General features: G+C 48.4%; 2 protein-coding genes across 6 annotated transcripts; both read left to right on the top strand.

Moving 5' to 3' along the window:
- The first annotated feature begins 1,503 nt into the window (after positions 1 to 1,503).
- Positions 1,504 to 17,650, top strand: bicra (BRD4 interacting chromatin remodeling complex associated protein). Of its 5 annotated transcripts, none has more exons than XM_054794556.1 (15): positions 1,511 to 1,543; positions 5,613 to 5,658; positions 5,737 to 5,782; positions 6,588 to 6,653; positions 7,037 to 9,148; positions 9,323 to 9,502; positions 11,574 to 12,179; positions 12,277 to 12,469; positions 12,543 to 12,640; positions 12,725 to 12,859; positions 12,932 to 12,978; positions 13,076 to 13,224; positions 13,302 to 13,396; positions 13,481 to 13,586; positions 14,047 to 17,650. In XM_054794556.1, the coding sequence occupies exons 2-15, from the start codon at positions 5,618 to 5,620 to the stop codon at positions 15,726 to 15,728; spliced, it is 5,556 nt and encodes a 1,851-aa protein (XP_054650531.1). In that variant the 5' UTR covers positions 1,511 to 1,543; positions 5,613 to 5,617; the 3' UTR covers positions 15,729 to 17,650. The 5 variants fall into 5 exon arrangements, with proteins under 5 accessions (XP_054650533.1, XP_054650531.1, XP_054650532.1 ...); XM_054794557.1 differs by lacking the exon at positions 1,511 to 1,543 and adding an exon at positions 1,554 to 2,468 and having other exon boundaries at positions 9,323 to 9,493; XM_054794555.1 differs by lacking the exon at positions 1,511 to 1,543 and adding an exon at positions 1,554 to 2,468.
- Positions 17,651 to 18,628: 978 nt separating this feature from the next.
- On the top strand, positions 18,629 to 25,265 carry ehd2b (EH-domain containing 2b). Its single transcript, XM_054794560.1, has 7 exons — positions 18,629 to 18,908; positions 19,473 to 19,768; positions 19,842 to 20,018; positions 20,526 to 20,623; positions 22,357 to 22,769; positions 22,902 to 23,066; positions 23,962 to 25,265. The coding sequence occupies exons 2-7, from the start codon at positions 19,548 to 19,550 to the stop codon at positions 24,508 to 24,510; spliced, it is 1,623 nt and encodes a 540-aa protein (XP_054650535.1). The 5' UTR covers positions 18,629 to 18,908; positions 19,473 to 19,547; the 3' UTR covers positions 24,511 to 25,265.
- The last annotated feature ends 219 nt before the right edge of the window (positions 25,266 to 25,484 follow it).

The raw sequence follows: 25,484 nt of genomic DNA, 5'->3' as shown, positions 1-25,484 counted from the left end.
GCTACGCCCACAATGGTTGACTGAGGATGTGAAATGGACATCTCAAGCGAGTAGATGTATTTTATGTAAAAGTTTTTGTCATGTTTTTAGATAAATATTAATTGTGAACTGCTGAGCTGAGTTAAAATCAGACAAATCGGTCTGAAATCGGCAAGAGTTAGGTTCCACGCCTAGAAGTGAATGAAAATCAGTGAGTACAATAATCCCTCGCTTATCACGATTATTTGGTTCCAGACTCGATCGTGATAAGTTAATTTCTGCAGAGTAGGATTCTTTATTTGTAAAGGAAATTTTTCTGTAGTTAAGACATAGAAAATCTGTTCACAACCTTCTAAATACAGCATTTACCATTATTAGAGCCCTCTAGACATGAAATAACACCCATATAGTCGCCTTTACACTCCTATTACCCAATATAGTACAAATAATCAGAGAAAATAAGATATATAATGCATAAATAAGAGTTGTGTTAGTGTGCGTTGCAATAAATGTGTTCCAGACATATTACATATTATGTTGTTATCATTATGTAAAACGAACAGATGATCATGATGGAATCAGAGTCACAGCACACATATACGGTGCGTTCAAGGACTGCTGACCAAAGTGCGAAATGTCAACACTTGACCAAAAACAACATTGTCGTTAAAGTATACAGGCATAAACAATGTGAAAATTGTTGGCCTTTTTAAGAGTGGTACATGTAAGTTGACCTGTATTATCACATATTTATGAAGGCGTGTTTTTGGCGAATAAAAATGCACATTTTCAAAGAAGACATCCCATATGCCGTCCATTCAAGACATGACTTCTATGCATATGATGAACTGAGCATGATTTGGTCTGCTGACAAAATACAAGTTTGCATACAAACCAGACCACACTAAAGTGAGCACCAAGTATATATTTTTTAATTTTTGGTCCGCACCAGAGTACCGGATTACAAGTGTAAACGCACCCTTTGAGATATTTTATGATTATTTTCTGTGTTATTAATGATTATTTTGTTGTCCACTCCCTTTGATATCCTCCTTCATCCTGTCCTCTCTATATTCCCTACAACTGCTAAAGCGTTGTATTATTTCTTCTCCCCTTTATTTCCACTGATTGAAGCAACCTATTAACAATAACTAATAAATTATTAATCTCAACATGCAGGAGCATGTGTGCTATTAAGCAATGTAGTTAATGTAATATACTGAAGCATTTGTTTGGTGTTTGTGCATTTTTAGTTTAGTAGTTAATTTTTGTGTTTGGACCCACTGTACAGTATACATGTATTGCAATTTTGTTAGCAAGAAAATGATGTGGGTTTTCTTCTCGAAATAAATGTATAACTTGTCAGTATAATTATATCCTACGATCCTGGGGGAAATTAATTCGTTCGGAAGGTAAGAGTGGATCAGTGGAGTGGACGGAGTGCATTTTTCCATCAGGCAAAGCGGAAGTCACCTAAGCTTCCTGCCTGTAGTTGGGTCCTGTGCAGCAGCCCGTGCGAGGCTGTCCTGGAGACCCCGCGCTGCCTGCACCTCTATCGTCTCGGGTGAGTTTGTTACAATGTAGCAATTTGTCTATTAATGCCAATAACTGCAACTAAGCTGCATTATTCCACCGCTGCACCGGCGTTGCCGAGTGCACGGCCGGCGCCATCGAAGCGCAACGCCGCCGAATGGGCTCGTTTTGCCAGCGAATTCCCAAGCATACCCCCTCATCCAAGAGTATTCCAACATTAACTCATATTTTGCTCGCAAGGGGACATAGATGGCTCGCTGCGCATTTGGTCTCCTCCACTTTCACGCCAGCAGCGAGGCCAGCCTGGGCTGAGTGCAGCGTGGCGGGGCAGCAGGGCTTTTAAAAACGCCTCTCATGGCGGTTTGTTTTGAATGTCAAAGGCTCAAGCTAGCGATACGTCTGTATATTGTTGATAGCATAACAGGCTAGCCAGGCTAACTAGCTTGGCTAGCCAAAATTGAGCCCAGATGTAACACAACCATGGCGTTACAGCTGAAGGTTGGTGGTTTTGTTTATCGTATCGCCGCTTTCAGTCGCTCCTGTGATTGTTATTTCAAGCGGAACAAGGCGGATAGTGTTGTTTGGTAGGTGTAGCTGTTTGGGGGAAACGCTAGCTAGCATGTAGCGTCTCCATTCATATAATGCGCAGTGGCGCTGCTAATGGCTACGATCCGCTGCCTTTGTAGAGCGGCGAGTGTGCAAACGTTGTCACCCCGCCGCCACTGTGTCTTGTGTGGCCGTCTTAAGGTGTTTGTGTGTGCTCACTGCCAGAGACGTCCTAAGGCGCCACGGAGAGACCGCAGTTAAAACCTCCCCCAGGTTGCGTGAAAACCGCGCGTTTTCAGTTTGTCTTTCACCTTCCACTGCTTGGATGACGTGCTGCAAACTTTGCCTCCATGGAGCTTCACATAAGACAAACACATCGCGTTGAAGATGCTTTTTTTAGTGCTACAATGGTAAACGCTTATGTCAAGTGTAAACTAACAGTTTTTTAATGTACACTTAGGTTATCATCACTCTGACTTTCTGACATAGCAGTCAGGGCTGCACAAAAACTCCCAAAGAATCGCAATCTAAGTCTACTTTCTCGATGATGTTGATTTTTAAAAGTTTCACTCGCAGAGCCAACAGTTACTCCCCTCTCTCCAACCCCTCTCCGCCAACGAGCCTTGCTGGCCAGGGCGAGTTGGCTCCACTTGGTTACAACTGCTGACAGCATTTGTCAGCGATAGCGTTAATTAATTGACTGTAATTTTTTACGTGCATGAATGTTCTGTCGACTGAACAAGAATGCCATTTTTTGACTTGGCAAATTATTTTCAGTCTTTCTGTTAATTTCGATTAAGGAAGTCAACGGTCCTTCCGGGGCTATGAACAACGGCAGATACTTAAAGTAGAACAAGACAATGCAGAGTCTAATAATAATAATTAGGGTGTCCGATTTAGGCTTTTTTGCTGATTACCGGTATGCCGATATTGTCCAACTCTCAATTTCCGATTCCGACATCAACCGATACCGAGATGTGTAACATCACATATCTTTTTCTTGAGTAAAATTGTTGTAAAAGTAACAATACTCTTAAATGAGTACAATTGTTTTGTTGGCTACTCCACCCATCTTTGAGTGGATAATTAATGGATTACATATTTTATGTAAGAATACATTTGTGTTTCTTGTGCCTTGATTTAGGTTATTTTTGGACAGATTAAATATATTTTTACTTAAAAGGGTAAAGGTAGATCAAATACATTGTTTTTGGTGCAGAACTGTTTCCCAAGCATGTCATTGCGTGTGTGAATGTATAATCGAGAGGCGTTAACTTAAATTTCTGTGTAGAAAGGCACTTTCTAAAAGTAAGTACATTTATTTGCATTCACTTACAGCGCAGCCTTGCCACATCCAATATGGCGGCGACGTTGACGTAAGGCTCAGCGCTCGATGCTGTGTCTACGCGTATGGTTTTGACAACAGCACTTCCTGTTTCCCAGCGTGCTTTGCTGTACTGTTGTTGTAAATGGCTACTAAGTTACACGTTTAGGGCGCACATACAGTTGATTATTCAGCATTATTTGTTGGTAGTGTCTTGTCTGTTGTTATCTCCCTATTACGTTACTGTGTGATGTTTTTCTTTATCTCTTTCTTTAAAAACACCGTTAGTAAGAATGATATGTGGAATGATAACCCCCGTGATTTCTATGGAGCTGGTAAGTTTGTTGTGAGCTCTGTCATTACTCTGCTTGCTAAATAAATAGTTAATTCTTCCTCCCAGGCTTGTTTGTGAGCGGCACAGTATTAACTACATGTTTCAATGTTGTTGATGTTGCAATTCTGCGATGTTGATGGTAAAGACTCTCTATCGGCTTTCAATGTAGGGGGAAAAAAAAACGATACCGATGTTGGCCGATATCACATTTTTATGTCAATATCGGGCTGATAATTATCGGTGGCCGATGTTATCGGACAACCCTAATAATAATGCTAATAACAGTTTTTAAAAACCTGTGATATCTGTAGGACATAAGCACAGGGCGCTGAGCATGGTGTGTGAGGGGAAAAAATCGTACCAAAGAGTAAATTCTAAGCAAGAAAATTCACTTTCTTGGCAGAATTGTGCAGCTCCACTTAGGAGTAGTCCAGTTTCACCTGCCGAACATGTAAAATGACGCTGAAACAACTAATAACAAATGCGACGTTGTAGAATTATGGGGATAAAGTTGAAATATCTGTTTGTCGGGATCCTGAGAAAGAAGTAAGTGCGCCATAAACACTTTTGTTGTGCATCGAAGTAAAAGTGTTTGTAAACAAATATTTAGGGATTTTTCCCACTTAATGATGTATGGCAGTTGTCTAGAGAGACAATGGGACTGTTTGTTTTTACACTGACACATGTATTCTTGTCATATTACAGTTTTTCCCATACATTTATCTATTTGCGGTGGCCCGCAACCAGTACACTTGGTCCACCATAAATGGCTTTGGCGATACCTCTGAGGTGGCAGTATGCATTGTAGCTGCGCTCCTGATTCCCACGCGGTACGCATTGAAAGTGAAGAACAGGAAGTGTTTGTTGCGTCATGAATTTACTCAGTAATCAAATACAAGCGGTGATGAGCGCAGAGGTCCGGACATGCAAGGCACCTCCACAACCCTGGAGAGCGTGCATTACCCCCGCAAGCGTGCAGCCCAGCCTTTGACTAGCAATAGTGCTAAGAAGGTGGCACACTTCATCTTCCTGTTGAAATATGTACAGCAAACCAGTGGTACCCAAAGTGCTGCCTGAGGATCATTTGCAGACCAGTGGTACAGTGTAGAAATGAAATACATCACAAGGAAAAATAGAGCGAAAATGCATAATGTAACGAGAACAAGCTGAAATGTTGGCACTGATAACGTAAGATTTGTCTTTAAATATCAAACTTTATTTTTTTAGCATTTAAAGAAAAATTCCATGCACAAGCGTGATGGCTATCTAGGGGTGTCACGAGGCGCTCGATACAATATACGAGATTGCATCTACGAGACGGGTTGAGATTTTAGCATTACTTTTTAAAAAGTACAATGGAAAAAAATATAAAAAATACATGGCAATATATTGCAATCTACTAATTGAATTTCTACTACGTTACAGTCTTCTGCACTCTGTTTGTATGCTACCAGCCTCCACCCACCGAGACAAAGAGACTGTATGGCTGACGACGGTGCTCACTCTGTTCATGCTGTTGTTTTAAGGCACAAACGCGGCAAGGTGCTGAAACCAGTGCACAGAGTGAACGAGAAAAACAGACACGCTTGCACACTGCAATATACTGTACAGTATAGGGGCCAGCAAAATGAGTTTTTTCAGTTATTGTGTCATTAGTTTATTTCCCTTGCCAACATTTCAAGTGTAGCCAGATTCAGTTAATGCCTGTGTAAAAGGTTGTATTTAATTGTGGCGCTAATGAACAGCTCTTGGTTTTCCTTTACCCCCAGTGGTAAATTGGTAATGCATTGCCTATGACCCTCTGTTAAGCCACGCCAGGCTATGAAAATAATAATGGCTAATAAGTGAACGATGGGATGGAGCGGGACTCATCTTTGTCATTGTCGTCCTTGCCAGTTGTCATGGATGATGAAGACGGCAGGTGCCTTCTAGATGTGATTTGGTAAGTCACGGATGACAGTTTGGATGCGACTATAACTCGGACATATCTCACAGTTTGTTTATTTTCCTCCACCCACAGTGACCCAGAAGCTCTAAATGACTTTCTTCATGGATCTGAGACCCATGTGAGTACAACAACGAATTGATGAAGCCGTCATCCGATGTTGTCGGTGACGAGGCAAGCTTTTGGTAGACTTGGAAATTAAACAAGCGCAACTTGGCTTTTTGCATTTCCTTTGGTGTCGCCTCCTGTGAGGCCTTCTCAGGCATCGTTGTAGTCTTCTACCCTTTTTCCACCACATGGTAGCTACTTGGCTCCACACAGCAATCCCAGTAAATAAACACACGTTCCTGTTGGCTTCCCCCGCTGCTGCGTCTTAGCTCTGAAGGCGCCACCGTCTCCCCTTGGCTGCCCTCAGTCTCCTCTTGGATAAAATGCAGCTCCTTAACGTGGCCACCAGGGGAGAAGTAAATGTGTGTGAGCCAAGCCGGCACCGTGCAGTGGAAAAGCCACAGTAAATGGAGCATTTACTCCAGGTCAGGGTAAGTCAGCTCAGGCCAGGCTATACTTTGATGCGCCCTGCAGCTGCCTCTCTTTTTGCTTACTCTTTTGTGACTGTTTGCTTTTCGAATGCACTATTTATGGTTTCCTGTCCTTTCCCTTGTTTGTATTTGGGGCTACTCACCAAATGAGACACTAACGCCTCCCGAGTCTTGCAAATCCCATTGTTTTGCCTCTCTTTCCCTAATCTTTTGGCTGGTTCCTTATGATCTTGGTTCTCTTTTCTATGTTTGTCCTTTTCCTGGCCCACCCCCACCTCCCTCCTCCTCCTCCGATGTTCTGTTTCCCTGTACTGGTGGCTTTTGTCTGCTGGTTTTGGGGGTCCTCGGGGGTTCTGTCTGTCCTGTCCTGGGTGGGTGTGTCTGTAGTTGGACACTGACGACCTTTTGGATGGTTCGGGTGACCCCTCCAGCTCGTTCTTCTCTACCACCGGGGTGAGTAAAATCCCCCAATGCCCTTCCCCCCTGTTTTCTATCTGTCTGTGGAGCATGCATGTCCAGATACCTTGCCCCCCTCCCTCCCCCTTCCACTAACACCTACAAGCTTTGATTTTTGCTGTGATGTTTGTGGGGTTTTCATGTGTGCATTAAGATTTGCGTATTGAGTATGCCAACAAGGTTATTGTCCAACAATAACAACAGTTGTGACGACTTTAATTATTAGAACATGTTAAAAGTGGGCATACTTGGACATCTGAGCGTGAAAGCTAAGGATGCCATTCATCACAATAGTTGCTGACTCTCGCCCTGTATATTTTAATTTTTTTTTTTTTTTTTTTAACTCCCCTCTTCTGATATCTTTTAACTTTCCCTTCCAGGGCCATGTTCCAGAGGTCCAGCCGACAGTCCAGCTCTCGGCCAATGAGGCTGCAGGCCTGCCTAGAGTCAGTGTTGACCTGGACTTCCTGGAGGATGATGACATCCTGGGAGGATCCCCTGACGGGGAAGGCGGCAGCAACGGCATCGGGGCAAACCACGAGCCGTGCGACATCCTCCAGCAGAGCTTGGCCGAGGCCAACATCACAGAGCAGAGTTTACAAGAAGCCGAGGCCGAGCTGGACCTGGGCTCCTTTGGAATCCCAGGCCTCACGCAGGTGGTCCAGACGCTGCCCGACGCCAGCCTCTCGGGAGCCGGGGGTGCCGCCGTCGGTGTAGGCATTGGCGTCGGGGGGGCAGCGGCAATCTTTCCCGGGTCGGCCCCGAGTGCCACTGCGACGCCCCCAAACGCCACGGCCGACATGTTGGGGTCCGTGCTGGCTCAGCAAGGCCTCCAGCTCCAACCACAGGTCATGAACAAGGCCATCAGCGTTCAGCCCTTTATGCAGCCGGTGGGCCTCGGAAATGTGACACTTCAACCAATTTCAAGTCTTCAAACGCTTCCCAACGGGAGTCAGTCTGGACATTTGGGGATCGGACAGATTCAGGTTGTGGGTCAGCCCACAGTCATGACTATCAATCAGTCTGGGCAGCCCATCTTGGCCAAAGCCATGGGCGGCTACCAGCTGCATCAGTCTGGGCCAGAGGTATCGGGGGCTCCTACTCAGACGGGGCTCGGGGCTTCAGGCGGTGGACTTCTCATCCAAAGCAACAAAACCACTTTGGGATCTCCAGCTTTAAATGGACCGGCTGCAGTCGTTAGTAGTACGAACAGTAGCGGCACCATGACCGCTCCTGCTGGACTTGTGGGCTTTGGAGGGACCCCCCTGAGTTCAGGAATTGCAGCCCAATCTCAAACCCAAGGCCAGATCATGCAGAATGTGATTATTCAGCGCACACCAACACCCATTCAGCCTAAACCCCCTCAGGGGGGAGCCATCCAGCCCAAACTCTTCAAGCAGCAGCAACCACAACAACAGCAACAGCAGCAACAGCAACAGCCACAGCCGCCACCCCAAAACCTGCAAAACGATGCCACCAAGGCTCTTGGGCTGCAGCAAATTCCAGTTTCTGCGGCTCAGAATGTAACTTTCCTGACTGGAAAACCAGGCTCAAATGTTGTACTCAGCACTCAAACGACACAAACCCCTCAGTTCCAGCAAACCCTGTTCAAGCAGCAAGCCGCGCAACCGTCTGGCAAACCCCTCAGTGTCCACTTGTTAAACCAATCAGGCAGCATCGTTATTCCCTCTCAGACGGTTCTACAAGGTCAGAACCACCAGTTCCTCCTGCCACAGTTGCAGGCAGGTGGGCAGATCCTGACCCAACACCCCGGGGGACACATCATCACAAGTCAGGGTCCTGGTGGGCAGCTCATTGCAAACCAGATTTTAACTGCAAATCAGAACATCAACCTGGGTCAAGTGTTGACGTCCCAGGGTCATCCTGGGGCCGCCCACATCCTGTCCGGGCCCATTCAGCTCCAACCTGGCCAGATGGGCACGCCCACCCTCTTTCAGATGCCCGTGTCTTTGGCTCAGACAGGCCAGACCCACACAGTCTCAGGACATGCCCCGACAGTCATACAGGGAATGCCCATTCAGAACTCCCTGACTATGCTGGGCCAGGTGGAGGGCTTGAGTCCTGCAGTCAGCCTTCAGCCAGCCCTGCAAACCCAGCCGGGCGGTGTCCCCAGCAGCAGCAGCAGCAGCAGCAGCAGTAGCAGCAGCAGCAGCGGCGCAGCCACCATGGCGGCCACCATGGTTCAAGGACAGCCCGGGGAGTGTGTGACGGTGCTGGGAAGCGCCACAGACCAGGCCGCTCAGCCTGCCCAGCAGCATGTGGCGCAGTCCTCCATCCTTGCCATGCAGCAGGCTCCCTGTGTGGTCACCACAGTGGCTTCCTCCACTCCGTCCATGTCCACGTCTTCGCCAGTGACGGCAGTCGGGCTGGTCCCCCCGCAGGCTCAGCACAGTCCTGGGAGGCTTCTGTTCACCAACCAGGGCTCCAGCATGATCCTGAGCCAGGAGTCTCTGCAGATGTTCTTGCAGCAGGTCAGTGTTGTCATCTTTGCGTGCTCTGCTAAAATGTGTAGCGTTAACATTGTGGCAGAGTGGTACATCCTGGTTTGACCTCTCTGGCTCACCATTCTACTCCCCCCCCCTTTTCATCCAACCCCCTTCCTTCTCTCCTCCCTCACCCTGAAATGTTAAACGTGCTCCTATTAGCCGGGGGAGCAGCACCACCAAACAGAGAACCATTCCGCCCCCACCGTAGGGGTCCCGGCATCTGTAATCGTCAGCAGCACCGACATCACAACTCCAGCCCCCGCTGTCCATGACAGCCTATTAAGTGACTCATTGGTGGGTCAGAGCCCCTCCCCTGGCCACTCCCACTCGGTAAAGCAGGTAGAAACGCCCTCTACGTTAAGCCCCACCCACTTGCTGCCGCTGCTCCTGTCGCCACTACAACCTTAGTGGAGTTCCCTTTCCCCTTAGCTGTGGTACTAGTGTGTATTTTGTAGTGTGTGCTTCCATGTCGCTGCTGTGCAAAGAAAGACTAACCGGCTTGCAGCTTCTGTGTGTTTCTAACAATGCTTTGGTGTGTGTGAGAGCATGATTGGAATCAATTCATCTGTCAAATGGCTTTAATTTTACAACAATTGGATGCTTTAAAATTATATATCACAATACAGTATAAAAGCCTTGTCAAATGTCAACATTTCTTTACTAACGACAGTCCAATTTGGCCAACTCATCTTCATTATTGTTAATGACTAATCAATCAATCAATCCCCAAGCTGCGTGAAAGCAAGTCAAGTGTCCCTCACAACCTGGAGTCAGACCCCTGAAAGAGACCCAAACCACAAGTTGTCAGAGCTTCCCGTACTCCACCATTACAATCACGCTGAAGGCTTAAAAAGATCATTTTGATCTCTTGAGATGATGCAATCGTTGGGCTTTTCCAGCTTTTCCACTTGTTTGCTCTTTGTTTAGTTTTTTTCATCCACGTGTGTGTGTGTGTGTGTGTGTGTGTGTGTGTGTGTGTGTGTGTGTGTACACACGTACATGTACATCTAGTTCTGGGCCATAATGAAGACTATTTCTGTAAATGTTCTGTAACAAACTATGTTACCGACCACAACATTACCTTCACCTGTACAACAACATGATGCCGTCCGATACAGCAACCGCGTCATAAATTCTTCCTTTACAAAGGTGTTGACGTTCAGTTTTAGGGCTGCACAATTCTTCAAAAAATGCGAATCACGATTTTCTTGCTTAGAACTGAGATGGTGAAATAGATTTTTCAGGGCTGGATACTTATGTTTTAATGAAATCACACTGTTTATTATTATTATTATTATTATTATTATTATTATTATTATTATTATTATTATTCGACTTCGCATTGTCTTGTTCTGCTCTAAAGAAACCTCAGGGTTTCCCATGCAATCATTTATTTGTGCTGGCCTGCCACGATTAAATTTGTACTGCCATAGAAGGATTTGACGTGACCTGTTATTTTTTTTTAAGATTTGGCAATATCCGCTCAGCTTTGCTCACAATCAAATTACAGTAATCCCTCGTTTATCGAGGTTAATCAGTTCCAGACCTGACCGTGATGAGTGAATTTCCACAGAGTATTTTCGTACTTAGGGCATAGAAAACCTGTTTATGACTTTCTAAATACGAGTTTTAACATTATTAGAGCCCTCTAGACATGAAATAACACCCTTATAGTCACCTTTCCACTCTTATTACCCAATATAGTAGACATATTAAGAGGAAAATATGACATAGCTAGACTCACACATGTTGGCATCGGGAGAGTTTCTACTTCCTAGTTTCTGTACAGTACTTCCTGCAGTGGCTTTTGTCTCATCAATGAAACATTACTGACACCTAGTGACCAGTGTAGAATACTGCACATCACAACGTCTTTAAATGTGTATTCTGTCTTTATATTTGTTTATTACTGCATTCAGCTGTTTTTATGCTTGAAAATGCTTAATTTAGGCAAAAAAAATCATAAAATTATTTTGACTATGCGTAATTTTTGGATTAATAATCGGCGGTACTTTAGCTCTTATTTACGAAGTGCCCGCAAGGCATGCTTGGTATTCAGTAACTTCATGTTCTGTTGTGAAATAAGCTTTAAAAACATGAGCTCACAAATGACCTACACCAAAAGGCTGTTTTACCTGAGTTTTGTGTTATGGCCAATTATGCAAATGAGGCGATGGCAGTCCTGTTCAGTTTGGATTCTTTGTTCTTGCATTGGATCTTATTGGCTTGCAGATGTACTTAATGTTGTGGACAGTGAGTGTAATTTAGCACTGTAGAAGTGATACAGTCATGTGGCCCAGCCCCCAAGTCTGTAGTTCTCTACCACGTGTCTTCCCCTTGTCTTCATGTTTTCCTGTGTCATCACTGGATCCAAACTAGCTTGTTTTAATGTTGATTTCCACGTCCTCAGGTACCCTCCACTGGGCACCAGCAACCCCTGAAGATCCAGAGCATGTCCCCCACGCCGGTCCTGACCAGCCACACGGCGGGGCCCCCGGTGTCCGACAGCCCCCAACCCTCCCAGTCCCCACTGACCCTGAGCCAGCAGATCCAGTCGCCGCACCATCAGCAGTCACGTCCTCCCTCGCAGCCTCAGCCGGCGTCACAAACGTCGTCCCGCTCGTGCACACCCTCCTCCCACCCTCCACTCTTCATAGTCCACAACCAAGTGGCCGAGTCGCCGCAACCCCAAGTGGCTCCGGGCCAGCCCCAACAGGCTCAGATCCAAGTTCAGCTCCTGCCTCAGCCGCGGCCTGCCTCCCAGCCGGCGCCCTACCAGCCGCCCGAGCAGCCCCCCGTGTCGCAGTCGCCCAAGCCCCCGCCTGCTCAGCACCAGTTTGCCGCGCCTCCCGTCAGCACTTTGGCCTCCGCCGTGTTAAAAGCCCAGCTTCCCGTCCACAGCCTGACGGCGGATCAGCAGCAGCACCTGCAGCTGTTGGGGTCGCAGATCCAGACGCTGTCGGCCATCAGCCAGCCGTCCCTGCAGCAGAAGCAGTTGCTGGAGAAGCTTCACCAGGTACCTGCATCACACGTTAAGTTGAAGGAGAGCAAAAGAAGTTTCACAAACCTTCCAGATGTAGACTGAGTGCCGTGTTGTCCTGATGTGCTTCAAGATCCAGCAGAGCATCCTGCTGCAGGTCAAGCAGCCTGTTCAGGTCCTGCCTCCGGCCAACAGTCAGTTTGGCGGCCAACAAGATGTGCCTGCGGACAAAACGGCGATCACCTCATCGGCCAGCGCCATCACACCTGCTCAGCTGGCCCCGGCCCTGCAGCCCACGTCAGTGCTCATCACGAGTGCTGCTACAGGTGAGCCTCGGCGATGCCCTCGCCGCGCACATGCCGCCTTCAAGCCCTCGCTCACACTTTGTCTTGTATGTAGCCTCAAGTGACTTACAGGTAGTCTCAGGAGTCCAGGGACCAGCTGGAGCCAAGGTGAATCAAACTATCGCTCCTGCGAGCCTTACTCAGCCTGCACAGGTGGGCCATCTTTTTATGTGGACGCCAAATCCCGATAACACCATTTATTTTATTGCTAACCTCTTTTCCTTACGTCCTCCTCAGATTCAGCCAAAGCCCGGAGTGATCAGCTCAGTGGGGGGGGTGACTCTGGGCAAAGGCGGCATGCAGATACACGTGTTAGGCGCCAACGTCACCCAAATGCCTGCTCCACAGCCCCCCGCTCCACTTCAACCTCAGGTAAAAGTATAAACAAGAAGTAGTTGCCTGGCGGCAGCATGGCTAACTTCTTGTCTGACCTCCTCTTTGCAGACAACAATGAATATGCCTTTCAGCACAGAGCCCAGCAAAGAAGCCAGGTGTGTGACCCACGTATACCTCAGGTTTTCTTCACGCTGCATTTTGGTGTGTAACGCTTCTCTCGCCCCCCTCCTGCCCCCCGCCGCCCCTCTGCAGGATGTTGGAGCAGCTGAGGAAACATCAAGGCTCGGTGCTTCACCCCAACTACAGCGCTCCTTTCTACTCGTTTGAGGACACGCTGCACAGACTGCTGCCTTACCATCTCTACCAGGGAACTGCCAACTCCTCTCAAGACTACCAGAGAGGTAGCAAAAACACACACACACACACACACACACACACCCCTCCTCACCACAATTGTGAACAATTCTCCTGTGCACAGTGGATGATGAATTTGAGAACGTCTCCTGCCAGCTGCTGAAGAGGACGCAAGCCATGCTGGATAAATATCGCCACCTGCTCTTCACCGAGTCAAAGGTGAGTCCCCTAAAGCACAATCCCGCCGTCCTGTCGTCCGGAAGTCGTGCTGAATTGATGTCGCTTGCCCTTTGGACGCTACAGCAGAGACTCGGGCCCTCGGCGGAGATGGTGATGATCGACCGCATGTTCATCCAGGAGGAAAAACTCGCTATCAGCCAGGACAGGATTCTGGCCAAAGAAAGACCAGGTATGGCTCCACCTTTAAGGGTGCGTTCACACTTGGACCCAAAATAGTAAAAAGATACTTTAGTGCTGTCTGGTATTTTGTCAGCAGAGCAAACAATGCTCTCAGTTAAGCCAAACGTGTGAAGTCCTGTGGTCCAGTCTTGGGTTTAGTGGACCACCAGAGTGTACTCGTGTAACAGCGGTCATCCGCACACACTGGGCTTGAACCGCCGATCACACATCAGCACTGATTGAGAGTTGAGTAGAGCAACGGCAGCCAATGAGCTGAAAGCTCTGAAGGCTCTTAAGGCGGTGTACACAACGTACGGTCGCACGGCCTCACCAGCTGGCATCTGTCACACTAGCAGAGCAAACAGACTCGGGTTTGTTTTAACCGGACCAAAAAGGAGCGTTTGAACGCACCCTTAAGTTGATGATGTGTTTGGATTTGGAGACTAATGAATCACGGTTTGTGTTTGCAGAGGAGTTTGTGGCAAACGCGCGCCTGTTGGAGAGTTTAGCTTCTTCCCAACAGAAGTCACCTCCACCCGAGCCCACCTCCAGCGTGGCCCCGCCTCCAGCTGCTGTGGCCCCGCCCCCGGCTCCTGCTCCGCCCCCAGAACCCGCGCCTCCCGCTCCTTCCATTCCTTTTCCAAAACCTCCACCTCCGACCCAGACCCCGAGCCCGACCCCATCACCAGCCCCCGCTCCTGTCGCCAATGTGGCCACCCCCCCTCCTATGGCCTCCTTCCCCCCAACAAAACTGGTGATAAAGCAAGGGGGGGGCGGCGCCTCGGTGTCGTGGTCGAGCAGCTGCCCCCCTCCTCCGCCGGCGGTGAGCAGGCCGGGGCCCGAACCTGTCGGTCAGAGCTCCTCCTACCCTCGCCCTCCTGCGGCAGCAGCAGCAGCAGCAGCAGCATCATCATCATCTTCATCATCATCATCGTTGTTCTCCTCTTCCTCCTCCAAGTCCCAAATGGCCGACGATGACGATGCACTGCCGCAGAGGACCAGCAAGCCGCCCATCAAGACCTACGAGGCGCGCAGAAGGATCGGCTTGAAGCTGAAGATCAAACAAGATCAGACTGGCTTCAGCAAGGTGGTCCACAACACAGCCTTAGACCCCGTGCACACCCCACAGTCCGCATCTCACCCCGAGACCCCCAAATCCCACCCCGTATCCACGCCGCCCCCCAGTGTTATCAGAGCCCAGTCGCCGGTTTTCTCCACTGCCCCCTCGTCGGTCGCCACGGCGATCACCCAGTCCAACCCGCCCCCGAGAGCCCCGCCCGCCACGCCTTCCACACAAATGAACGGCACTTTGGATCACCACGAAGTGGGCGGGGTCAAACACAACCCTGCCTCCACCGCCGCACCCTCGCAGACCACCTGCCGCCTCCCCCTCAGAAAAACCTACCGGGAAAACGTAAGTCCCAGAGTCAGGCCAGGCGTCCCAGGCGGCGGGGACGACACGGTGTCCTACCCCACGCCGTCACTGTCCCCCGCCTCTCACGAGCTCTCCCCCACGGAGCGGACAGTCATAGCCAGTGTGAAGGTGGAGAAGAGAGGCCGGGATGGGGGCTCGGGCCATGTGGGGGGGTCGGTGCGGGGCTTGGACGGCGTGGACGAGGTCTTCAACCGCGGCCTGAAAGGCTCGCACCACCACCACCTCCCGCATCACCTGGACAGGGAGGGCGTGAAAGGCAGGGGGGAGGAACGCTCGGAGCAGGACGTTGATTTCGCCAAGTACAAGAGGACGAGCGGCAAACACAAACAGCGGCAAGCTGGGACCTTCCGAATGGACCAGCATGCGCCCGGGCCCCCTTCCCCCGAGTTCACGCGGGACTCGTTGCTCCCCTCCAAGCGCTGCAAGTCGGACTCCCCCGACATGGACAACGCCAGCTTCTCCAGCGGCAGCCCCCCCGACGACTCCCTCAACGAGCACCTGCAGTGCGCCATCGACAGCATCCTCAACCTGCAACAGGAGCCCGCGCTGCGCGGCCACCACCACAAGGGCGGCAACGGCCGGACGCACCAAAACCCGCGCTCGGGGGGGCCGCCCTCGTCCTCCACCGCTTCCTCGTCGTCCTCGCTGGCCCAGCACCCTCAGGTCAGCGGCCGCGGTCACAATGGCAGCCTGGTGCCGCAGACTCAGAGCAGATAACAGCCCCCCCCCAACCCCGAAATGGACTGACGGGGGGTGGGGCACCCGAGAGACACGCTCTGTGCAGGCGGGTGGGAGTGGGGTGACCGGGGGGGGGGGGTTGGCACTGTGAACTGTTACTCTGCCAAGATGTGACGTGTGTGTCTGTGGAATTGAGCAGTCATGTTTGTTGTCTTGTCCAGCCGGCTTGTGTCTCTTTGTTCACCTTTTGTCATGTGACCTCCTCCTTTGACCACATTCCACATTTAAATGCTGTTTCAGCGTCCGCAAAGCAGTCAGTCATTGTCGCACAAACTAGGGATTGTGTTCAAATGCCGACACTGCAGAGTACAAGCGTGTAAAACTGAAAGTGCAGAAGCATCCATAATTACATGAAAACTCCTCCGGCGACCATCTTTTAGCAGTTACAGTCAAACAGTTTTTATTTTGCAAACTGTCATGATTGCTTTCGGTCAGCAGGGGGCATGTCAGGCTCATCACTACATGACCCCTCCCTCCCTTGTGTGTGTGTTTTGTTTGTATTATTTAAGCCTGGCGGACAAGTCCAACGCAGCACAAGCATGGAAACGCAGAAGGAAAAGAAAAGAAAAGAAAAGGAACAATAATAATGTACAAAAAGACCGCAAGAGAATTTGAAGTATAGTATTACAGATTAATTTTGTATTGTATTTATTGTGTATAAGGATACTTTTTAAAACAAAACAAATGTACATTTAGTAAAACTGTAAATTAAACCTTGCTTCTTTTATGAATCGCCGCCGACCTCGTCCTCATTTCTTCACCGCTTCAAGTGTATAAAAAGTTGTAATGGTAGCGTGTAGAAACGATAACGCACGCTGCCTCTGATGACAAGATTCAGGGTCGAACGTCGAAGTGTAAAAAGAAGTGGACCACTGCTAACAACATAAAAACACTCGTTCTTTTTTTCTGTTAAAGGGCAAACCTTGAAATCCTCATTCACAACCTTGGTAAATGCTGTTCAAGTGTGAAAAGAAGTGAGTTGCACAAAACCCACATCTGACTTTATAACTGTGATTGCCTTTAGAGTGTAAAAAGAAGCAAACCAATGTTGATATCCTGACTTGAAACCACTATATCAAATGCTTCATCTCCATTAAGGTGTAAAAAGAAAAGAAGAACCACTGTTATGAGTAAAATGGGAACACAAAACGTGCATCTCACTCGATAATCGTCACTGCTTTTAAGGCGGAAAAAAAGTGTTCCAATGTTGTTGTTCCGGCCTAAAAACAATAATGCATAACCTTGTTAATTGTCATTGAAGCGCAAAAAGAAGTCAACCAATGTTCATATCCTAACCTAAAAACACTCATTCATAAACAGTAATTACCATTAAAGTGTAAAAAGAAGCAAACCATTAATATTCTGACCAAAAAACGCTCATTCATAAGCTTGTTAAATGCCGTTCAAGTGTAAAAAGAAGTCAAGCACTGTTCAGATTCCAACCTGAAGACAGTAATTCATTGCTGTTAAAGTGTAAAAAGAACCCAACCAATGTTGATATTCCGATCTAAGTCATTCATAACTTTGCCATTAAAGTGCAAAAAGAAGCTGCAAAGTGCTGTTGAAGTGTGAAAAGAAGCAAGCCGCAGTATCTGACTTAATAATCACCATTTACGTGTAAAAAGTCATACCCTGACCTAAAAACACTCATAAATGTATTAATTGCCGTTAAAGTGTAATAAGTCAAGCAAAGTTAATATTCCCACCTAAAAACCCTCATTCTTAGAGGAAAAGTGCACTTTTTGAAAAATGTTGCCCATCCTCCACAATCCTTACGTGAGACATGAACATTTCTCTTTTCTGTTCTAAAGATATAAAAGCAGACAAAAAGAGGCAGCTCATTCATGCACGAAGTAGGACACACCTATTCCGCCTAGAAAGCCCGCAATTAAAACACCTGCAAAAAGCTCCAACAAGGTGTTATGGTTTTATATCCGTGCTGTGAGCACGTAGAAACAGGCCCATTCATGATAACATGTAATACTTACAGTATTTTTGCCCTATGTTGGTCATTCTAAGCATTAACGGAACTTCCTTCCTGAGTGCCTTGATTTCACACACAGCAACATAGAAAGGTATGCTGCACCTAGCGTTAACTTTTCCAAACGCAAAAACAAAACAGCAGTCAGCTCCAATATGTAGCGTTCCCTTTCGCTAGTGGCCTGAGGCATTGCGAGCGAGTGTTAGCTAGTCGTTAGCCGGCTAGTAGCTAGCCAGTGTGGTGTGGCGAGGTGTCACTACTCCAGTAACGTACTTCCTGGGCATAAAAGTGTTAATAACAATAATAATAACAATGTCGCTGTAGCGTGGTTAATATGCAGGTCACATTATGCAAATGGGGCATTGTTGGCGCTTTTTGGAGGTTTTTTCAGCAGGCCGAATAGGTGTGTCCCCATACGTGCATTCTTAGCTGCCTCTTTTTATCTGTTTTTATATGTTTAGAATGCACAGAAAAGAGAAAGATGTGTGTTCTCACCTAAGGATTGTGGAAGATGTGCAAAATTCAAAACAAAGTGCACTTTTCCTTGAATCTTGCTCATTGCAAGCCGCTGCTAATGGTAGAGTGTGAAAACAAAACACATCTCACTTTATAGTCGCCATTTCAGTGTAAAAACAAGTCAACCAATGTTCATATCCGCCCTAAAAGCGCCCATTTCTAACCTGTAATTGCCCTTAAAGTGTAAAAAGAAGTGACCCGCTGTAAATATTGTGACTTTAGTGGCCTTTAAAAAGCACAAGCAGTGAAAGTAAACAGGAAGTTGTCATTAGGGGTCATGTGAGGCCCTCGTGTAAAATGTGTGATGGAGTCATTCGCTGGAGATATTTTATTTTTTTTGCTGCCGCTTGCGGCCCCGCCCCCTGCCACTGGCTGATGGCTGCCTGGAGTGTTTTGTGCTGCCCACAGCGTTGCCAGGCATCCCTGCAGGAGGAGGTCCGTGGAAGGAGGAGGAGGAGGAAAGTGGTCTTTGCAGTGAGCAGAGACGTGAACCACATCAACCTCAGAGGAAGAAGGAACGACCCCCCACTCCAACTGCCCCCCCACACTCATCTGCTGACCGAGGGCTCCCATAGGCTGACGCAGGTACACCCGTACAAGTCACAGCAGCTCCTTCTTCTCATCTTGTCAAAAGGTTTTCCGAGAGGACGACGTCTGCTCTGGTAAAAACTTTCTTCTTGTTTGCTGTTGTTCACATTCCAGCTTGTAGCGTCTGGTAGTTTTGCTTATGTAAAGTGTTGCATTTGTGTACAGTAGGAAAATGTGGCGCACCCAGCTGCTCTTAGAAGTTTGAGGATTTCTTCATCTGATGTCTCCGTTTAGTTTCGCCATTTTGACGTTCCCCACACGGGTCTTGTGATGTTTCTTTTCTCTGGGCATTTCTGTCCCCTCCTGAAAATGATTAGAATGTGGAATCTTTGCTGTTTTTCGTACAAACTTGGAGTCTTTTGGGCCACTTTTTTCCTGCCGTGAACAATGCAGTCAGAGGTTGTTCCACTGAGGGGATGAAAGGAATGTCTTACTCACTTCACACTCCCGTCCCAAACTGCTGCCCCGCTCGCACGCAGGGTTTGGTTTGAGAATTTTCCAGCAGCTTTTTCCAGGCATGCACTGACAACGCGAGGCAGCCTCCTGGAGGGCTCAGGAACTCCCCACCAGATTCCACATCTGCAGCTGCCTGCAGGATTTAGTGATTGTCTTCTGACCTTCTCATGTCCACCTTTCAGCGCTAGGAGGCTTGAAAGGACGACAGAGGAAAAACAGGAAGCACCCGGAGCAGGAAAGGCATCTTCAGCACCGACATGTCACGCTGGGGGCGAAAGAACGTGAAGAAGGCGCCGGAGGTCATCCGCACCGTCACCGAAGGCCTCAAGTCTCTGTACCGCAAGAAGCTGCTCCCCCTGGAGCAGTTCTACGGCTTCCACGACTTCCACTCGCTCAGCCTGGAGGACGCCGACTTTGACAACAAGCCCATGGTGCTGGTGGTGGGCCAGTACTCCACCGGGAAGACCACCTTCATCAAGTGAGTCGCCCCCGCCTGACGCCGCATGGGTCGCTCATCAGTGCGGAATGTAAGTCCTGTGTGTGACTGACAGGTATCTGCTGGAGCAGGAGATCCCCGGCAGCAGGGTGGGACCTGAGCCCACCACCGACTGCTTCACCGCCATCATGCACGGCGAGGTGGAGAGCGTCATCCCCGGGAACGCCCTCATCGTGGACCCCAACAAGCCCTTCCGTAAGCTCAACCCTTTCGGAAACACCTTCCTCAACAGGTGAGTTTTTTGTGGAATTTGGACTCTGCGTGCCAAATATCCGCCTTATTTGAGGAGAACGGGGTGCGGTAAAAGGGGGTGTCAAGACAAGAACCTGAAGGAGAACTCCTCACAATAGACGTCCTGTGCGCTACACCAGCATGTTTTTCCACTGATGTCGATACGTCACGCGTTAGCTAGCTAGCTTCCACAAGGCGCGGTCCTTCCACAAGAAAACCCCGATGCCGGGACTCCCTCGCTCCCTCGGCAGAAGTGTTTGTCTTTGACTTCCTGCCCAGGGAAGCGGTGGGCTCGTTAAGTCGGCGGTCCACAGGAAGAGGTCTTGTTGTTGGAAGGCACACATCATTAGCCGCCGTATTGTTTGATTCTGGCACCGGCTGTCATTTTCCTTCAGGAAGTGCGGAGCAATGAGAGCAGGGACACAATGGGCCACCTCTGCTGGGGCGGGGGCCGCGTTCCATTCCAGTCGCAGTTGATTAGCATCCATGTTTGTGTTTGCTGGGGCAGGTTCCAGTGTGCCCAGATGTCCAATCAGGTGCTGGAGAGCATCAGCATCATTGACACCCCCGGCATCCTGTCAGGGGCCAAGCAGAGAGTCAGCAGAGGTGAGAAAGGTTATAAAGGTGAGGAGAGGCCCCCCCAAATCCCCTTCCCTGAGTGTGCCGATGCCCGTTAGCTAACACGGCTGCTAACTCACCACAGCAACATCTTTGCCAGAAGCAAAATGTTGCAAAACCATTCTAGTCACGCTTCGAACGTTGCCTTTTTCATCCCCACTGGAAGTAACACAAGTAACACACTACACGCTACACTACCACACATTACTCTACCACACATTACTCTACTGCACATTACTCTACCACACATTACTCTACCACACATTACTCTACTGCACATTACTCTACCACACATTACTTTACCACACATTACTCTACTGCACATTACTCTACCACACATTACTCTACCACACATTACTCTACCACACATTACTCTACCACACATTACTCTACTGCACATTACTCTACCACACATTACTCTACCACACATTACTCTACTGCACATTACTCTACCACACATTACTCTACCGCACATTACTCTACTGCACATTACTCTAGCTCACATTACTCTACCACACATTACTCTACCGCACATTACTCTACTGCACATTACTCTAGCTCACATTACTCTACCGCACATTACTCAAGCTCACATTACTATAACACCCATTACTCTACCACACATTACTCTACTGCACATTACTCTACCACACATTACTCTACTGCACATTACTCTAGCTCACATTACTATAACGCACATTACTCTAGCGCACATTACCACACATTACTCTAGCACACATTACTCTAGCACACATTACTCTACCACACATTTCTCTACCACATATTACTCTAGCTCACATTACTCTACCACACATTACTCTACTACACATTACTCTACCACACATTACTCTACCGCACATTACTCTACCACACATTACTCTACCGCACATTACTCTACCACACATTACTCTACCACACATTACTCTACTGCACATTACTCTACCACACATTACTCTACCGCACATTACTCTACTGCACATTACTCTAGCTCACATTACTATAACGCACATTACTCTACCACACATTACTCTACCACACATTACTCTACCGCACATTACTCTACCGCACATTACTCTAGCTCACATTACTATAACACCCATTACTCTACCACACATTACTCTACTGCACATTACTCTAGCTCACATTACTATAACGCACATTACTCTACCACACATTACTCTACCGCACATTACTCTACCGCACATTACTCTAGCTCACATTACTATAACGCACATTACTCTACTGCACATTACTCTACCACACATTACTCTACCACACATTTCTCTACCACATATTACTCTAGCTCACATTACTCTACCACACATTACTCTACTACACATTACTCTACCACACATTACTCTACCGCACATTACTCTACCACATATTACTCTACCGCACATTTCTCTACCACAAGTAACTAATAATCTAATCATCAACATAACGTCTTTGGAAATGTATAACTATTTATTTGTTTATTATTGTTTCAATAATATTTTCAAATTTCTTACTCCCATTTTATTTGTATAATGATTACAGTATACCTTCTAATGGAATAATATACTGTAATATAACATAAAAAAGTTAACATTTTTAAAAACCTACTTTTTAATTTAGTAGTATCGTAACGTCTAAGTTGTCCCTCTCCTCTCCTCTCCTGACTCAAGCTATCCTTGTCCTACTTCCTGTGAACACGTTTGACCCCTCACCTCTGCCCCCGCCAGGCTACGACTTCCCGGCCGTGTTGCGTTGGTTCGCAGAGCGCGTGGACCGCATCATCCTGCTCTTTGACGCCCACAAGCTGGAGATCTCCGACGAGTTCTCGGAGGCCATCGGGGCGCTGAAGGGCAACGAGGACAAACTGCGGGTGGTCCTCAACAAGGCCGACATGGTGGGCACCCAGCAGCTCATGAGAGTCTACGGCGCCCTCATGTGGTCCCTGGGCAAAGTGTTCGGTACCCCGGAGGTCCTGAGGGTCTACATCGGCTCCTTCTGGTCCGAGCCGCTCATGGTGTCCGACAACCGCAAGCTGTTCGAGCTGGAGGAGGAGGATCTGTTCGCTGACATCCAGAACCTTCCGAGAAACGCGGCTCTGCGCAAGCTCAACGACCTGGTGAAGAGAGCACGCCTGGTCCGGGTGGGTGTTTGTTTTTGGAGCTTACTCCAAGTACGTGGGAGGAATGTGTGGGAGGAACATCGAGATAAGGAGACTTCACTGGACCCTAATTGATGATTAAGAGCTTCACCCAGGAATTCTCTGTGTCTTCAGGTGCACGCTCACATCATCAGCTACCTGAAGCAGGAGATGCCCTCTGTCTTCAGGAAGGACAACAAGAAGAAGAACCTCATCTACCAGCTGCCCGTCATCTTCTCCAAAATACAACTGCAGCACAACATCTCTGCTGGCGACTTCCCCGACTGCGCCAAGATGCAGGTAGGATGCGTGGATGGATGAATAGAATAGAAGGATGGATGGCTGGACAGAAAGATGATGGAAGAGTGGATGCACAGATAGAGTATTGGATGAATGGATAGACCCATACAGATGACTTGAAAGACAGATGTATGACGGACAGAAAAATGAATGGATGGACGGATGAATGGATGGCTGAAGGGCGAGATGGATGAATGAAAGATGGATGGACAGTTGGATGGTTGGCCGGACGGACAAACAGATGGACCCATAGATGGATAGACAGACAAATGGATGGATGGACAGAATAACGGACAGATGCATTGATGGATGAATACTTGGACAGACAAATGGATAAATGGACAGATTGACACATCAGTGGATATTTGTATGGATGAATGGATGGAGGGACAGATGGATGGATGAATGACTGGATCGATAGATAGATAGACGAATGGATGGATAGTTGGGCAGACGAATGGAAGGGTGACCGGACAGACAGACGAACAGACTTATGGACACATGCATGGATGGACAAACAAATGAATGTCAGATGGACTGGTAGATGGATCAATGGACAGATGGACAAATGTATGGATAGCTGCATAGACGAATGGATTAATGAACAGATAAACAAATGGATGCACTGATAGAGGGATGGACAGTCGGATGGATAAATGGGCAGATAGATGAGTGGTTTGATGGAAGAATTGATAGACTGATGGATGGATAGTTGGACAGATGAATGGATGTCAGCTAGACTGATGGACGGACAGTTGGCTGGACGAATGGCCTTACGGACAGAGAGACTAGACTGTTTGATGGGTGAACGGAAAGTATAGTCAGTCAGTCGGTAAATAAAGGACATAGAAACATCCTACAGTATATGTCAGTGAGTGTGGTGGATGTTCTTCAGGAACAACTGATGGTACACGACTTCACCAAGTTCAAAACCCTAAAGCCCAGCCTGATGGCGGCCCTGGATGAGCTGCTGTCGGTGGACATCGCCAAGCTGATGCCCCTCCTGCGCCAGGAGGAGCTGGAGGCAGGCGAGCAGCCCGGCGTGCAAGGCGGGGCCTTCCTGGGCACGCGGGCCGGCCCTTTCGGCGAAGGCGACCCCTTCGGCGAGGAGGAGGGTGAGGGCGGCGAGGAGGAGGAGATGTGGGTGGTGACCAAGGACAAGCCCAAGTACGACGAGATCTTCTACAACCTGGCTCCCAACGAGGGCAAGCTGAGCGGCACCAAGGCCAAGGACTGGATGGTCAGCTCCCGCCTGCCCAACTCCGTGCTGGGTCGCATCTGGAAGCTGTCGGACGTGGACCGAGACGGCATGCTGGACGAGGAGGAGTTCGCCTTGGCCAGCCACCTGATCGAGGTCAAGCTGGAGGGTCACGGCCTGCCCCCCGAGCTGCCTAGCCGCCTCGTCCCGCCCTCCAAGCGCAGGCAGGCGGGCTCGGACGCGTGAACCACCGCCCTCTCACTCTTCTACTGTTTGTATGTTTGCTCTTGGCTCTCCTCCATGCACCACATAGTTTGAGGAGGTCCTCTGCAGCAGTCATGAGGTTAGCACGGTGGAGCGTCCTGGACCAAAGTGTTGCATCACACATCCCTTCTCACTTTTGGTGCCCTCATGTTGTTTCTCACACAACTCACTGGACACTGCATTTGGTACACTACATAGCAACATACAATGCATTCCAGCCCAACATGGCCGACGCAGCGCTAAGCTAGTACTAGTAAATCGACACACATGCAGTCCTGACAAACACAGCTTGTGTTAAATGGCCACTAATTTAGTTTAGTTTCTCCAAATGCGTGATTTCTTTGATGAATGAATGGACAAACTGTACCACGAATGACATAATAGTGACTCTAATGGAGGACAGTGAAAAATCTTTATCCTGACCTGCTCCAGAAGGACTGGTGTACCTAATGAAGTGTCCAATGAGTGTATATAGTCCTTGCTTTTGCTGAGCAGGTCCAAAAGTGTATTTATCATAACAAAGCAGCCATACTCCATACTTTTATCAGCATATCCCCTCAATGCTGCTTCACGCCTTACACTTGATTTTATTTCCACGTCTGCTTCTGTTTCTACGATTGTAACAAAGCCTCCGCGGAGAGCAGACAATACTACTACTGTGCACAGCGCCACCGCCTGTCCTCAAGCCCGCTATTACAGCAATAAAGTGACCTGTAGACTGTGTCTCGTCTGACCTTTCACCCCTCTCTCGCGTGAATACTGGTCATGTGTTCCTCTGCCGGGCTCGGACAAACACTGACTCAGTCACGGTGGAGCGGGCTGAGTCCACACAGCGTCTTTTTCCACCATCAGACACACAAAGTCAGGTCTGTGTTTAGTGTGTGTGTGTACACTACTAAGCCGTGAGCGTGTTTGCGTTACTTTTTCCAGCTTTTCCCGAGGAGGCGTGGCCACCT

Source organism: Dunckerocampus dactyliophorus, chromosome 12 (assembly GCF_027744805.1).
Source record: "Dunckerocampus dactyliophorus isolate RoL2022-P2 chromosome 12, RoL_Ddac_1.1, whole genome shotgun sequence".
Lineage (NCBI taxonomy): Eukaryota > Metazoa > Chordata > Actinopteri > Syngnathiformes > Syngnathidae > Dunckerocampus > Dunckerocampus dactyliophorus.
Note: the sequence above shows the minus strand (reverse complement) of the source record. Positions and strands in the feature narration are given on the sequence as shown.